At 45.9% G+C, this 16,108-nt stretch overlaps 1 protein-coding gene across 4 annotated transcripts in view; it reads left to right on the forward strand.

Annotated features, from left to right (window-relative positions):
* Window positions 1-734: 734 nt before the first annotated feature.
* Window positions 735-16,108, forward strand: part of LOC106606286 (BAR/IMD domain-containing adapter protein 2) — a 263,933-nt gene continuing 248,559 nt past the window's right edge. For all 4 annotated transcript variants that reach the window (XM_014202430.3, XM_014202428.3, XM_082976331.1 and 1 more), the window contains exon 1: window positions 735-1,051. In XM_014202430.3, the coding sequence (XP_014057905.1) occupies window positions 980-1,051 (72 nt within the window). In that variant the 5' untranslated portion in view covers window positions 735-979. The remainder of the gene's footprint in view (window positions 1,052-16,108) is intronic.

Raw genomic sequence — 16,108 nt, forward strand, 5'->3', positions numbered from 1 at the left:
AAAATCACCAATAGCCTCATGGTGACATCCCTAAGCACTTTTCTTCCTTTCCTGCAGCTCAGTTCTTGAAGGAGGACTGCATCTTTGATGTCTGGGTGTCTTAATACATCATCCACAGCATAGTTATTAGCTTGACCATGCTTAAAGAGATATCCAAAGTCTGATTTGTTACCCATCTACTAATCACTGCCCTTTGAGGCTTTCGAACAGCCCCCTTGTCTTTGTAGTTGAATCTGTGAGTGAAATGTAATACTTGATTGAGGAATCTTCCAGATGTGTGTAAGGGGGACAGAGGAAGGGTTAGTCAATCATAAATCTTGTCAAACCCTATTATTTCACACTGAGTGAGTCCATATAACTTATGGACTCCATATAATTTATAATTTAGTAAAAACGTTAGTTTTTTTTTTACAATGAAATCTATTTTAATCCCACTTTGTAATGCAACATAATTTGAAATAAATTGAAGGGGATGTAGACTTTCTATAGGCACTGTATATATTTATAAAATATAAAGCTTTGTAGAACTATAATACATTCTAGCCACCGTGCTTCTGGAATGCTTGCTGTTTGGGGTTTTAGGCTGGGTTTCGGTATAAGCACTTTATAAATACATTTGGCGTTATAAATCAATTTGATTTGAAATCAATGTCAGAAATTCAAATGAATAATGCAACTAGTTTAACATATTTGGGCAGAGAGAGAGGGGAGAGGCGGTGTTTCAGAGAAGGTGCTCTTGTAATTGGAAAAGCTCCGATGTGACAAGAAGCTTTGGCGAACACCGCAGAGGTTGAGTGCGTGAGAGGGATTCGAGTGGGCGCAACCGACCTAGAGAATCTTCCGTTTACTGTCTCTTTCTTTCAGGCACACGTACCTTCGCGGTCAATCGCATCACATCTTCTCTTCGTTTAGGCTACTCTCTCTACCCATTCGGCGTATTTCACTCGGATAACTTCTCTCTAAAAGGAAAATACTGTTTATGGTTTTGACCGAAGATTTCAAGATGTCTCGCACCGACGAGGTTCACCGCATAACGGAGAATGTCTACAAGGTAAGCTTCTACAACTATAAAAAGTTTGATGCCACACGTTATTGACAGACGATATAGGCCTACTCATAATATAAGTTCTGTAAATATTTTGGAATGTGTTTTTATTAGTGATTTAATTGCATTTTTGCCCTCCCCCCCATTCGGTGCGCATCTTGAACGGCGATTAGAATCTCTATTCACTCGGTGAGAATTCCCGAGGGATCATTCGAAGCTCTTTATTGAAAGTCTTCCCTGTTCAATTATATTGGCCTACTTTTCTGAGTAAATGCTATTAGTTATTATATGTATTTTACAGTCAATAACAACGCGTAGCTTTCATTTTGTTGCCGTCCGTTGGGCATCAGGTAGGACTACATTTCTACAGTAAAATCAGCGCTTCTCGGCGCAGTCGCACAATGTAGGCTACACGCCACTGTTCAGACATGTCATACTGCGCTATGCTTCTGCCATAATAGCTAGATCATGTTTGTAATACGTTCAGGCCCCATATTATGTTGACGTGAGAGACTGAATATCTAATGGACAGGCTACATATGACACACACCGTGGCACAGTCACATTTAATCAATAGATTCATTACACATTAACTTCTTCTTTCAATGTATTTCATGTTGACATCCTACTGTGTGTGTGAGGGACATTCCTACACATTTGTGTTTGGTTGACAGGGCAGGAAGGAGGAGGAGGTAGAGGTAGGGAAGCTAGCAGGCTGTGTTGTAACAGGTACTTCAAACATTTGCCCTGGGGATTTCAACACCACAAAACCTGTTCAGCAAAAATAAGCCTGGGCTGGAGCCTCTGTCTTAGTTTCATATTGGGAAGAGCTTCTTTCCAGGCGTTCATATTCCATTGATTACCTAAGAGAACAGCCCACTGACTGATCCACTAGGACAGCTAGGTCTGACTGTATATTACTAGCTAGTTCAGGGTTTCTCAGTCGGTCCTGGGGCTTTAGAAAACTCGAATAAATCCTAGCCACCGTGCTTCTACATCTGCATTGCTTGCTGTTGGGGGTTTTAGGCTGGGTTTCTGTACATCACGTAGTGACATCTGCTGATGTAAAAAGGGCTTTATAAATACATTTGATTTGAAATCAAAGTCAGAAATTCAAATGAATAATGCAACTAGTTTAACATATTTGGGCAGAGAGAGAAGGGCAAAGAAAGAGTGAGGAGAGGCGGTGTTTCAGAGAAGGCGGGGGTCCTGGGCCCTCCTGGGTGCACATTTAGTTTTTTTGCCCCAGCACTACACAGCTGATTCAAATGACCACCTCATCATCAAGCTTTGGTTATTCTAATCAGTAATCAGCTGTGTAGTGTTAGGAGAACAACACTGGGGGGGGGGGGGGTCCAGGGGAAATGGACAAGCTTACAGAATATGGAAGGGCCTTGGGGTTTGGACCTGAAACAATGTATTTTGTTGTAGTGGGGGGTCGACACATATAAGCCTACAGAAAGACCTGGACTAAAACACTCAGTCAAGTTGTAACCATTTTAAAATATGCTACGGGTCTCAACTACCACATGTTGTTGGCCATAGGGCTCAAGTTGACTTCCTTGCGCTTGGCATCAGGGCTTGAACCTTTTTAATGAAACACCTGGTGTGTGGTTATTGTGGAATGCTAACACAACTCTCTGGTTATGAGGTACTAAGAACTTCCTGTTACACATGGAATCACATCACTATGATTCTACACACACAGCCTCCATGTTCTCCTCTCAGCTTTTCAAGGTGGAGAAACCATGGCAGTGTTAGTAGGGCCCACCTTAGTAAAAGGTTTGGCAAAATAAACCAAATCTTTGTTCTTATTGGTTATTGTTCAGTTTCTACCATCTATGTTTCGAAATCCTTCAAACCATTTTCTCCCTACTGAACACCACCCAAACCCCAACATCCAACTAACCACCCATTTGCCCTGTTCACTGCAGTGCACTGACTCCCATACACCCCCTCTTCTCTCAGCCTTCACCAGGCACAGTTCTACTCTGAAAGAAGGACATGTAGGATCCCAGAATAGGGCTGAGAGGAGCTGAGGTCTCTCGCTGTTCTTCTGGGAGTCTGTCAGACGTCAGAAAGGAGGCCAGATGACGAGAGGCTGAGAGGGAGATGCTTCTTTTAGAGACCCTGAAGGAGGGAGGGAGGCAGGGAAGTGTTTGTTCTCTGGATGGATACACACCTGGTACTGTTTGAGTCTCTATATATGCACTTTGATGAATCATTAGTCCTCCAGTGTTGATAATGATGCCTCCTGGCCCTGTGTAGTAGTGGCCCTGTGTAGTAGTGGATGAGGTTTTCTCTGTCATACGGAGGAATAGAAGAACCTTCACATGTGGCACAATGCAGGTGTCAGTAACCCTGCTCATCAGGCTGTGACCCCCCCCCCCCCCCCCCCCCCCCCCCCAGCTGTCTGTGTGTCTCTGGGGCCCAGGCCTCCTGTCACATACCCTGACTGGCCCGGGTACGGGTGAAGGCATGGAGAGACGGGGTCTGCTGTGGTTGGAGACGCTAGCTAGGCCCTCTTCCATGGTAGACTGATCTGATTGGAGAGACAGGGCAGGCCTTCCATGGTAGCGTTGTGATGTGACTGTCTCTGGCTATGGGTGAGAGTATGGTGGGATGGAGGCTCAATACCATAGTATAATAACCTGATCTGCATGGCTCTGGTATGGGTGAAGGCATAGAGACACTAGCCAGGCCCTCTTCTATGGTAAAGTGATATTTCTGGAGATACAGACCCACTGCCATGGTAGACTGATCTAGCTAATATTAAAGAAGTCTCGAGGTATTGCTCACCTGAGATAGAGTACCTTATGATAAGCTGTAGACCGCCCTATCTACCAAGAGAGTTCTCATCTATATTATTCGTAGCCGTCTATTTACCACCACAAAACGAAGCTGGCACTATGACCGCTCTCAACCAGCTGTATAAGGCCATAAGCAAATAAAATGTTCACCCAGAAGCGGCGCTCGTAGTGGCCGGGGACTTTAATGCAGGCAAACTTAAATCAGTTTTCCCAAATTTTTACCAGCATGTCACATGTGCAACCAGGGGGGAAAAAAATCCTAGACCACTTATACTTCATACACAGAGATGCATACAAAGCTCTCTCTCTCGCCCTCCATTTGGCAAATCTGACCATAATTATATCCTCCTGATTCCTGCTTACAAGCAAAAATTAACCAGGAAGTACCAGTGACTTGCTCAATACGGAAGTGGTCAGATGATGCGGATGCTACACTACAGAACTGTTTTGCTAGCACAGACTGGAATATGTTCCGGGATTCATCCAATGGCATTGAGGAATACACCCACTCAGTCATCGGCTTCATCAATAAGTGCATTGATGACGTCGTCCCCACTGTGACTGTACGTACATATCCCAACCAGCCATGGATTACAGGCAACATCCGCATCAAGCTAAAGGCTAGAGCTGCCGCTTTCAAGGAGCGGGAGACTAATGCGGACACTTATAAGAAATCCCGCTATGCCCTCACATGAACCATCAAACAAGCAAAGTGTCAAAACAGGTTTAAGATCGAATCCTACTACACCGGCTCTGATGCTCGTCGGATGTGGCAGGGCTTGAAAACTATTACGGACTACAAAGGGAAACCCAGACGCGAGCTGCCCAGTGACGCGAGCTGCCCAGTGACGCGAGCTGCCCAGTGACGCGAGCTGCCCAGTGACGCGAGCTGCCCAGTGACGCGAGCTAAATGCCTTTTATGCTCGCTTCGAGGCAAGCAACACTGAATCATGAACGAGAGCACCAGCTGTTCTGGATGACTGTGTGATAACGCTCTCGGTAGCCGATGTGAACAAAACCTTTAAACAGGTCAACATTCACAAAGCCGCGGGGCCAGACGGATTACCAGGACGTGTACTCAAAGCATGTGCGGACCAACTTTCAAGTGTCTTCACTGACATTTTCAACCTCTCCCTGACCGAGTCTGTAATACCTACATGTTTCAAGCAGACCACCATAGTCCCTGTGCCCAAGGAAGCGAAGGTAACCTGTCTAAATGATTACCGCCCCTATGCACTCACGTCGGTAGCCATGAAGTGCTTTGAAAGGCTGGTCATGGCTCACATCAACAGCATCCTCCCGGACACCCTAGACCCACTCCAATTTGCATACCGCCCCAACAGATCCACAGATGATGCAATCTCAATCGCACTCCACACTGCCCTTTCCCACCTGGACAAAAGGAACACCTATGTGAGAATGCTGTTCATTGACTACAGCTCAGTGTTCAACACCATAGTTCCCTCAAAGCTCATCACTAAGCAAAGGACCCTGGGACTAAACACCTCCCTCTGCAACTGGATCTTGGACTTCCTGACGGGCCGCCCTCAGGTGGTAAGAGTAGGCAACAACACGTCTGCCACGCTGATCCTTAACACTGGGGCCCCTCAGGGGTGTGTACTAAGTCCCCTCCTGTACTCCCTGTTCACCCACGACTGTGTGGCCAAACACGACTCCAACACCATCATGAAGTTTGCTGATGACACAACAGTGGTAGGCCTGATCACCGACAATGATGAGATGGCCTATAGGGAGGAGGTCAGAGAACTGGCAGTGTGGTGCCAGGACAACAACCTCTCCCTCAATTTGAGCAAGACAAAGGAGCTGATCGTGGACTAGAGGAAAAGGTGGGCCGAACAGGCCCCCATTAACATCGATGGGGCTGCAGTGGAGCTTGAAGGCCTCTTAAATGGCAGCTTGATCTCCTCTGACAGGAGAGGGGGACCCACTAGCCATGACAGACTGACCTGCCTCTGGCTCTGCTGTGGGTGAAGTACTTGTATTTATTAAGGTTCGCCATTAGGCAGCAGCTATTCTTCCTGGGGTCCAAACACATTAAGGCAACCTTTTTTCATTTGCGCAATTTCTCTCGTTCACGTTCGCTTGTAAATGTCCAAACTCACCAAAAAGGACCTTTGGTTAGCTCCTTCCTACATTTACAAGCGAATGTGAACGAGAGACATTGTGCAAATGAATAAAGTTTTGACGCATGCTTGTCTGCTCTGGAGCAGCATGTGTACACACTGTGTCTGTCTAGAGTCGCTAGGGCAACGGGCCTACCTGCTCTGCTGAAGGAGATGGAGGAGGAGCAGACGGGCTGAGAATGGAGAGGAGAAAAAACATAAGGAAATCAAAAGCTAGCAGCGACAGCTGTACAGAACGCCTCCACAGGGCTTTGACTTCTCAAACACAGCAGAAAGCCAACACAATATGATGCACCGTCACCTTATGAATTCAGCAACTAACTTAGATAACTAGTAAGTTACACTTAGGGGTCGTGTTACACCTAAGCCGGTAATACCATAAATCCCGGGATGAGTGAAGGACGATATGAAAATCTGGATACCGCCCAACACTAGCTAGCTACCGTTGTCGACCAAGCCCCTTCTTCTGTGGGGTTTATCGTGGCTGTCATCCAACATTATTATACATTAACGCCACCTACTATACTGCAGTGCCCCTGCCTTCCGTATGTCCTAGTTTAAACATGGACCAATAGAAGATCAGAGGGGTTCCTGCACATGCAGAAACGCCCTGAATTGCAGGCCGCAATTACACCCTCCTCAGAACTGACACTGTCAGAGTAGACGTTACACATAAATGGTGGCCAACACCAGCTTTTCTATGAGTGTAGTATAGGTGAAGGCATGGAGACAGGCCCACTGACCGTGGTGGTGTCACCTGACTGGCCGTGTCACCTACCTGACTGGCCGTGTCACCTACCTGACTGGCCGTGTCACCTACCTGACTGGCCGTGTCACCTACCTGACTGGCCGTGTCACCTACCTGACTGGCCGTGTCACCTACCTGACTGGCCGTGTCACCTACCTGACTGGCCGTGTCACCTACCTGACTGGCCGTGGTGGTGTCACCTGACTGGCCGTGTCACCTGACTGGCCGTGTCACTTGACTGGCCGTGGTGGTGTCACTTGACTGGACGTGGAGGTGTCACTTGACTGGACGTGGAGGTGTCACTTGACTGGACGTGGCCGTGTCACTTGACTGGCCGTGGCCGTGTCACTTGACTGGCCGTGGCCGTGTCACCTGACTGGCCGTGTCACCTGACTGGCCGTGTCACCTGACTGGCCGTGGTGGTGTCACCTGACTGGCCGTGTCACCTGACTGGCCGTGGTGGTGTCACCTGACTGGCCGTGTCACCTGACTGGCCGTGGTGGTGTCACCTGACTGGCCGTGGTGGTGTCACCTGACTGGCCGTATCACCTGACTTGACTGGGTTTGACCTCCATACTGTTTCCTGTCTCCTACTAGTCTGGGGTTTCCCCAAGCCTCATTGGTTATGAGCAGGACTGGGGATTGATTGTGATATGGTTTAGGAGACATTTGAATCCTGCTGGGTCATTTCACTACAGAATGCATTAGCGTGGTCTTGTGGACGCTGCACCGGGTGGAGGAGATGCCAACACGCTGTTGTGACTCACATGACACCACGGGGTGTGTGTGTGTGTGTGTGTGTGTGTGTGTGTGTGTGTGTGTGTGTGTGTCAGTACAGGGCAGGGTTTGTAAGCACAGCAGGGGTGTGTGTGTGTGTGTGTGTGTGGAATCTCATTGTGGCACTGTTTGTTCAGTAAAGGGGCACTCCTTGGTTTGAGTCCCTACATGAGTACAGGGCAGGGTTTGTAAGCACAGCAGTGGGTGTGTTGGAATCTCAAGCTCTACCTCAGGGATGGGCATGTGGCCCACGACCCCCCTTTTTGTAGTGGATTCATCTCCCAAAACATAATAAAACAAACTTTTATATTTGTATTTACTCAGGTTCTCAACTTACTGTTGAGAGGTAGAATACCCAAGGTGCAATTTCAAAATAAAATGCTTATCTTATGTCAGTCACGAACAGTCACTCAATGAGCCATGTCAGCTAACATGTTTTGGATTGGTAAGTTAGTATAGCCAGCTTTCTAAAATTGTAGTAATTATGATCAAATTACCGACCGGGGAGCCCCCATAGATTTGTTAGTTACTCTCACTCAGATATCATAATAAAAACTACAAAATCTTCTCTCCGCCCCATGGCAAAATGTGTAGAATTGCAACAAACTTGCTTTGAAACTGCAACATCTTCTCTACACCCCATGGCAAAATGTGTCGAATTTAATTCAACTTAAAACATCTCTCTACTGTCAATAGGGGGGGTGTAACGGTCGTAATGGATGGACCAAGGCGCAGCGGGTTGAGCGCTCATATTTAACTTTTAATGTGAACACTTAATAAACAAAACAAGAAAACGGACGACAAACAGTCTTGCAGGCTACACACAGCTATGCAAAGAACAACCTCCCACAAACCCCATGACAAACGCATTCATATTTATAGGACCTTCAATCAGAGGCAACGATAGACAGCTGCCTCCAATTGAAGGCCCCAACCCCAATTACCTAAACATAGAAATAAAAATGACTAGACAGAACATAGAAATACACTAACATAGAACAATGACAAAACCCCGGAATACATAAACCAAACACCCCTCTACATACACACACCCCAAACCATATAAAACAAATACCCCCTGCCACATCCTGACCAAACTATTATAACAAATAACCCCTTTACTGGTCAGGACGTGACAGGGGGGCTAAAATGTTATGTTTGCGGGGGGACCATTTTGCTCCGGTCCCCTGGCTCTGACTGCATGTGTGGGTATGGATGTGAGTACTCAGACCCACGATCCACTGTGGCCCCTCATGATGAGTTCATAGTTTTTGTGGCCCCCACTCCCATCAGTTGCCATCCCTCTACTACCTGAAGGAGAGACAGGCAGGCCTCTGAACCCTACAGTGACTCAGTATAGTGACTCACCCTCCCTATACTTTACTTTGCCTTAGTGGGAGACAGACAGCTACACACAGAGAGAGAGGGCTTGAACAGTTCTAGACGTGGAGCTCCAGAACCCGGTCATCCTGACACTCACAGGCTTAGTAAGGCTTTCTGAGATCAGGGGAGGCTCCAGACTGACACTCATAGCCCAGGTTTGGTGAGTGTCTGTGCATGTTTGCATACGTCTGATCTCCACCAGGCCAGCTTGTCATCTCGCGGGGCGGGGCTGGGGGCGGGGATGTGTGTGTGGGTGTGTGATATTACTAAGCAACTTGGTTGTTAGGACCAAGGAGGGCAGACAATGGGGAATGTCAACACAACACTGGCAGGGGGATGGGAGAGGGAGGGGAAAAGAGGGGCTGGCCTCAAACCCTCAGGCCCAATTCAGAGTTCACAGGCCATATGTAGCAGTGTCTGAGTAGGATTGCTGATTTAGGATCAGTTTGGTATTTTAGAAGACAATGAAGAACAACACATGGACAGGGGGGCGGCATGATCCTAGATCTGTAGCAAGCTTTGTGGTTTGGGTCTGGAGGGGGAGGGGTGGACAGAGGGCTGACCTCATAGGCCCGAGGTAGGAGCTGCTCCTTAACCACAGACTTAGTCTGATTAACATCCCACTAATCCTCATTTTAACCGTTAGGGGGATGGCACATCTGGACTGATCTTGGCTGCCAAATAAGGGGGGGGGGGGGGGGGGGGGGGAGATGGTGAGGGAAGGAGAATAAGGGAGGAGGTGTTGGGAGGGAATAGGAGACAAGGTGAGGAGCTGTTGGGAGAGGTGGGAAGAGAATAGAAGGGGAGGAGTCTAGGAGCGGAAGAGAGGTGCGGTAAGAGGGGTTGAAACCCCGTCTGCCATGCTCTGGCTCCAGAATGTGTAAACTAGGACAGTTTCTATCTGAGCCATGTAAACATCTCTATATATGTCTCTGTGTGGGTAACAGTGATTGTGAAACAGCAGTGTTGACGTAGTCTTCTCCCTCTCTGTTGTTTTCTAACCAACCGACCACACCCTGCCAGCCTGGCGAGGAGAGAGGAGAGAAGGGTGTGTCCCATCGTTACCTGCCCTCAGGTGTTCCCTCCTTCCATTCCCTTCCCAGCACCCCTCCCAAACTGTCAACACTACCACACTGCCAGTACCAAGGAACACTCGGACACAATTATACCCGACTAACTTAATGGTAGGGTATAGTGACCGGTTAAATATGAGTAGACCAAGCGAAGAATGGAAATGTATGTGTGTTGGGGGGGGTGGGGCAGAGCACATGTTAAGCTGTCCTGAATAACTGGGCCTGCTGGGAGCATACGTGGCCCCATTATTATAGGACGACTTGGGAGAATGATGATCTGCAACAGACAGTGAATCGCAGTATCAGAAGTAAAACTACAGCCAGACTGGCCTGCTACTGGGCCTTTCTACACTTTATCAGATGTCCAGAGTCGACCCACAACTGATGCAAATCAAATGAAACATTCAAATAACATGGCTTTTGTGCCATTATTCAAATTACATTTTCATTGCAGCCGAGATTAGACTAGAATGTTGTACTCACTGGAAAACAATAATGCAATTATTCATTACATTACCTATAGGCTAGTCTCTAGGTAGGATAACTGTGTTGTAGTCTATGAAGGATAACTGTGTTGTAGGCTAGTCTAGGTAGCATAATTGTGTTGTAGTCTAGGTAGGATAACTGTGGTGTAGGCTAGTCTAGGAAGGATAACTGTGTTGTATAGAGGTCGACCGATTTAATCGAAATGGCCGATTTAATTTGGGCCGATTTCAAGTTTTCATAACAATTGGTAATCGGTATTTTTGGCCACCGACTTGCAGAATGTTTTTTATATTTTTCTGGTTGTTTTTATCTTTTTTTTCCTATTTCTTTTTTTAGAAAGTTTTTGTAGGATTTTTAGACTATTTTTCTTCTTTTTTTATTATTTTTGTATTTTCAATTTTTTTATAATTTATTTTTTCATAATTTTATTATTATTTTTTTTTAAATTACATTTTTAAATTATTTTCTATTTTTTTCAATTTTTTCTTCTTTTTTTAAATTTATTTTTTAATTTATTATATTATTAAAAAAAAAAAATGTATACACCTTTATTTAACTAGGCAAGTCAGATTAAGAACACATTCTTATTTTCAATGACGGCCTAGGAACAGGGGTTAACTGCCTTGTTCAGGGGGGATTCAGGGATTTGTTTTTGCAACCTTCTGATTACTACTCCAACGCTCTAACCACCTGCCTTACATTGCTCTCCACGAGGAGCCTGCCTGGTAAGCTGACTACCTGTTACGCGAGGGTAGCTAGAAGCAAAGGTAAGTTTCTAGCTAGCATTAAACTTATCTTATAAAAAACGATCAATCTTAACATAATCACTAGTTAACTACACATGGTTGATGATATTACTAGTTTATCTAACGTGTCCTGCGTTGCATATAATCGATGCGGTGCCTGTTAATTTCTCATCGAATCACAGCCTACTTCGACAAACGGGTGATGATTTAACAAGCGCATTTGCGAAAAAAGCACTGTCGTTGCACCAATGTACCTAACCATAAACATCAATGCCTTTAAAATCAATACACAAGTATATATTTTTAAACCTGCATATTTAGTTAATATTGCCTGCTAACATGAAATTGTCACTGCTCTTGCGTTCATTGCCTGGCTCGTTGCGAGCTAATTTGCCAGAATTTTACATAATTATGACATACCATTGAAGGTTGTGCAATGTAATAGGAATATTTAGACTTAGGGATGCCACCCGTTAGATAAAATTCGGAACGGTTCCGTATTTCACTAAAAGAAAAAAACGTTTTGTTTCGAGATGATAGTTTCCGGATTCGACCATATTAATGACCTAAGGCTCGTATTTCTGTGTGTTTATTATATTATAATTAAGTCTATGATTTGATAGAGCAGTCTGACTGAGCGGTGGTAGGCACCAGCAGGCTCGTAAGCATTCATTCAAACAGCACTTTCGTGCGTTTTGCCAGCAGCTCATCGCAATGCATTGCGCTGTTTATGACTTCAAGCCTGTCAACTCCCAAAATTAGGCTGGTGTAACCGATGTGAAATGGCTAGCTAGTTAGCGGGTGCGCGCTAATAGCGTTTCAAACATCACTCGCTCTGAGACTTGGAGTAGTTGTTCCCCTTGCTCTGCATGGGTAACGCTGCTTCGAGGGTGGCTGTTGTCGATGTGTTCCTGGTTCGAGCCCAGGTAGGAGCGAGGAGAGGGACGGAAGCTATACTGTTACACTGGCAATACTAAAGTGCCTATAAGAACATCCAATAGTCAAAGGTATATGAAATACAAATCATATAGAGAGAAATAGTCCTATAATTCCTATAATAACTGCAACCTAAAACTTCTTACCTGGGAATATTGAAGACTCATGTTAAAAGGAACCACCAGCTTTCATATGTTCCCATGTTCTGAGCAAGGAATTTAAACGTTAGCTTTTTTACATGGCACATATTGCACTTTTACTTTCTTGTCCAACACTTTTGTTTTTGCATTATTTAAACCAAATTGAACATATTTCATTATTTATTTGAGTCTAAATTGATTTTATTGATGTATTATATTAAGTTAAAATAAGTGTTCATTCAGTATTGTTGTAATTGTCATTATTACAATTTTATTTTATTTTATCGGTATTGGCCTTTTTTGGTCCTCCAATAATCGGTATCGGCCTTTTTTGGTCCTCCAACAATCGGTATCGGCGTTGAAAAATCATAATCGGTCGACCTCTAGTGTTGTAGGCTAGTCTAGGAAGGATGACTGTGTTGTAGGCTAGTCTAGGAAGGATGACTGTGTTGTAGGCTAGCCTAGGAAGGATGACTGTGTTGTAGACTAGTCTAGGAAGGATGACTGTGTTGTAGGCTAGTCTAGGAAGGATGACTGTGTTGTAGGCTAGTCTAGGAAGGATGACTGCGTTGTGGCTAGTCTAGGAAGGATAACTGCGTGGTAGGCTAGTCTAGGAAGGATGACTGCGTGGTAGGCTAGTCTAGGAAGGATGACTGCGTGGTAGGCTAGTCTAGGAAGGATAACTGCGTGGTAGGCTAGTCTAGGAAGGATAACTGCGTGGTAGGCTAGTCTAGGTAGGATAACTGCGTGGTAGGCTAGTCTAGGTAGGATAACTGCGTGGTAGGATAGTCTAGGAAGGATAACTGCGTGGTAGGCTAGTCTAGGAAGGATAACTGCGTGGTAGGCTAGTCTAGGTAGGATAACTGCGTGGTAGGCTAGTCTAGGTAGGATAACTGTGTGGTAGGATAGTCTAGGAAGGATAACTGCGTGGTAGGCTAGTCTAGGAATGATAACTGCGTGGTAGATTAGTCTAGGAAGGATAACTGCGTGGTAGGCTAGTCTAGGAAGGATAACTGCGTGGTAGGCTAGTCTAGGAAGGATAACTGCGTGGTAGGCTAGTCTAGGAAGGATAACTGCGTGGTAGGCTAGTCTAGGAAGGATAACTGCGTGGTAGGCTAGTCTAGGTAGGATAACTGCGGGTAGGCTAGTCTAGGTAGGATAACTGCGTGGTAGGCTAGTCTAGGTAGGATGACTGCGTGGAAGGCTAGTCTAGGTGGGATAACTTCGTGGTAGGCTAGTCTAGGTAGGATAACTGCGTGGTAGGCTAGTCTAGGTAGGATAACTGCGTGGTAGGCTAGTCTAGGTAGGATAACTGCGTGGTAGGCTAGTCTAGGTAGGATAACTGCGTGGTAGGCTAGTCTAGGAAGGATAACTGCGTGGTAAGCTAGTCTAGGAAGGATAACTGCGTGGTAAGCTAGTCTAGGAAGGATAACTGCGTGGTAGACTAGTCTAGGAAGGATAACTGCGTGGTAGACTAGTCTAGGGAGGATCATTGCGTCGTAGGCTAGTCTAGGGAGGATCATTGCATCGTAGGCTAGTCTAGAAAGGATAACTGTGTGGTAGACTAGTCTAGGGAGGAGCATTGCGTCGTAGTCTAGTCTAGGGAGGAGCATTGCGTCGTAGGCTAGTCTAGGGAGGAGCATTGCGTCGTAGGCTAGTCTAGGGAGGAGCATTGCGTCGTAGGCTAGTCTAGGGAGGAGCATTGCGTCGTAGGCTAGTCTAGGGAGGAGCATTGCGTCGTAGGCTAGTCTAGGGAGGAGCATTGCGTCGTAGACTAGTCTAGGGAGGAGCATTGCGTCGTAGGCTAGTCTAGGGAGGAGCATTGCGTCGTAGGCTAGTCTAGGGAGGAGCATTGCGTCGTAGGCTAGTCTAGGGAGGAGCATTGCGTCGTAGGCTAATCTAGGGAGGAGCATTGCGTCGTAGTCTAGTCTAGGGAGGAGCATTGCGTCGTAGGCTAGTCTAGGGAGGATCATTGCGTCGTAGACTAGTCTAGAAAGGATAACTGTGTGGTAGACTAGTCTAGGGAGGAGCATTGCGTCGTAGGCTAGTCTAGGGAGGAGCATTGCGTCGTAGGCTAGTCTAGGGAGGAGCATTGCGTCGTAGACTAGTCTAGGGAGGAGCATTGCGTCGTAGGCTAGTCTAGGGAGGAGCATTGCGTCGTAGGCTAGTCTAGGGAGGAGCATTGCGTCGTAGGCTAGTCTAGGGAGGAGCATTGCGTCGTAGGCTAGTCTAGGGAGGAGCATTGCGTCGTAGGCTAGTCTAGGGAGGAGCATTGCGTCGTAGGCTAGTCTAGGGAGGAGCATTGCGTCGTAGGCTAGTCTAGGGAGGAGCATTGCGTCGTAGGCTAGTCTAGGGAGGAGCATTGCGTCGTAGGCTAGTCTAGGGAGGAGCATTGCGTCGTAGGCTAGTCTAGGGAGGAGCATTGCGTCGTAGGCTAGTCTAGGGAGGATCATTGCGTCGTAGGCTAGTCTAGAAAGGATAACTGTGTGGTAGACTAGTCTAGGGAGGAGCATTGCGTCGTAGGCTAGTCTAGGGAGGAGGATTGCGTCGTAGGCTAGTCTAGGGAGGAGCATTGCGTCGTAGGCTAGTCTAGGGAGGAGCATTGCGTCGTAGGCTAGTCTAGGGAGGAGCATTGCGTCGTAGGCTAGTCTAGGGAGGAGCATTGCGTCGTAGGCTAGTCTAGGGAGCAGCATTGCGTCGTAGTAAAAACGTTATAACTAATTGATAGGTCTAACTTGTTACTGCTGTGAACTTTCATTATCGTCCCTCATGAGGGAGAGAATTAGAAAATATCTGAAAGATGTGTTTGTTTTGGTAACGGAATTCCAAGGCACAAGGCAATGTTTCTTAAACTTACAGAAGTAGGAAAAAATTATCCTAAACTAAATAGGTGTTGATATTAGTTGGCATGAATTTTTACTTCAACATTGTGTTTTGATGTATTTTCTTTATACCTTAAGACTTTTTCTGGTTGATGTTTTCCTAAGACTCCTTTTTCCATCTGTTTGGCAAGAAATCAAAGCATTTGCCTATACATTTTTTTTGTTGTTGAATGGAAATTTTTTTGAAAAATGAATATATGCCTTAATTTCTCAAATATAGACTCCCTTTAATTTGACACGCTGCTATAAACATCACATGTTGGTGCTCATGGGTCCTTTTACATGGAAATGCCCATCTGTCTATGTGCTGTACAGTCTGTCTGGTACTACTGTGGTACTGCTGTCCATCAACCCAATCCCATTATCTGTGCTTCAGTTTCCCTTACTGACATCTCTATATATTATCTGTCTATTAGATCTTCTCTGTTTTTCATCAATTACTACTTTGACATACCAGGATAGAGATGTCTGTCTCTGTATCAGTGGTCTTATACTAAATCTCCTTATCTATTGTCTCGTTTCTATCTCTGACATTAGATCTCTCTTTAGCGATACATTCTCTTTTTTTCTCATGGAAACATTTCAGTGACATTTCCCTCAGCAGTTGCTGATGACTGCAGACAGGCACACAGAGAGAGAAATGATTAGTTTAGGGCCAGTGATAAGAGGACTTCCCCCCTCTGCGCTCGGTTCCACAGATCTCTCATGTGGGAGAGGAGAACAGGTGGTTTCTTAGCAACAACATGCTGTTATGTGTTTCTGTCATTCAGCTGAGAAGAGAGAAGATACCGTGTCTGTGGAGGTTTAGAGAGATGTGTTTGTCTGTCAGCATCCTCGTGCTTTGTATGTATTTTTGTGTGTGCTTACATATGTGTGTGTGGAGTGTAAAGACCCTGAAGAGACTAATGAAAAGCAGTTTCATCTCTCTCTAAAAGCCT

This window comes from Salmo salar, chromosome 06 (genome assembly GCF_965601325.2).
Source record: "Salmo salar chromosome 06, fSalSal1, whole genome shotgun sequence".
Taxonomy (NCBI): Eukaryota; Metazoa; Chordata; class Actinopteri; order Salmoniformes; family Salmonidae; genus Salmo; species Salmo salar.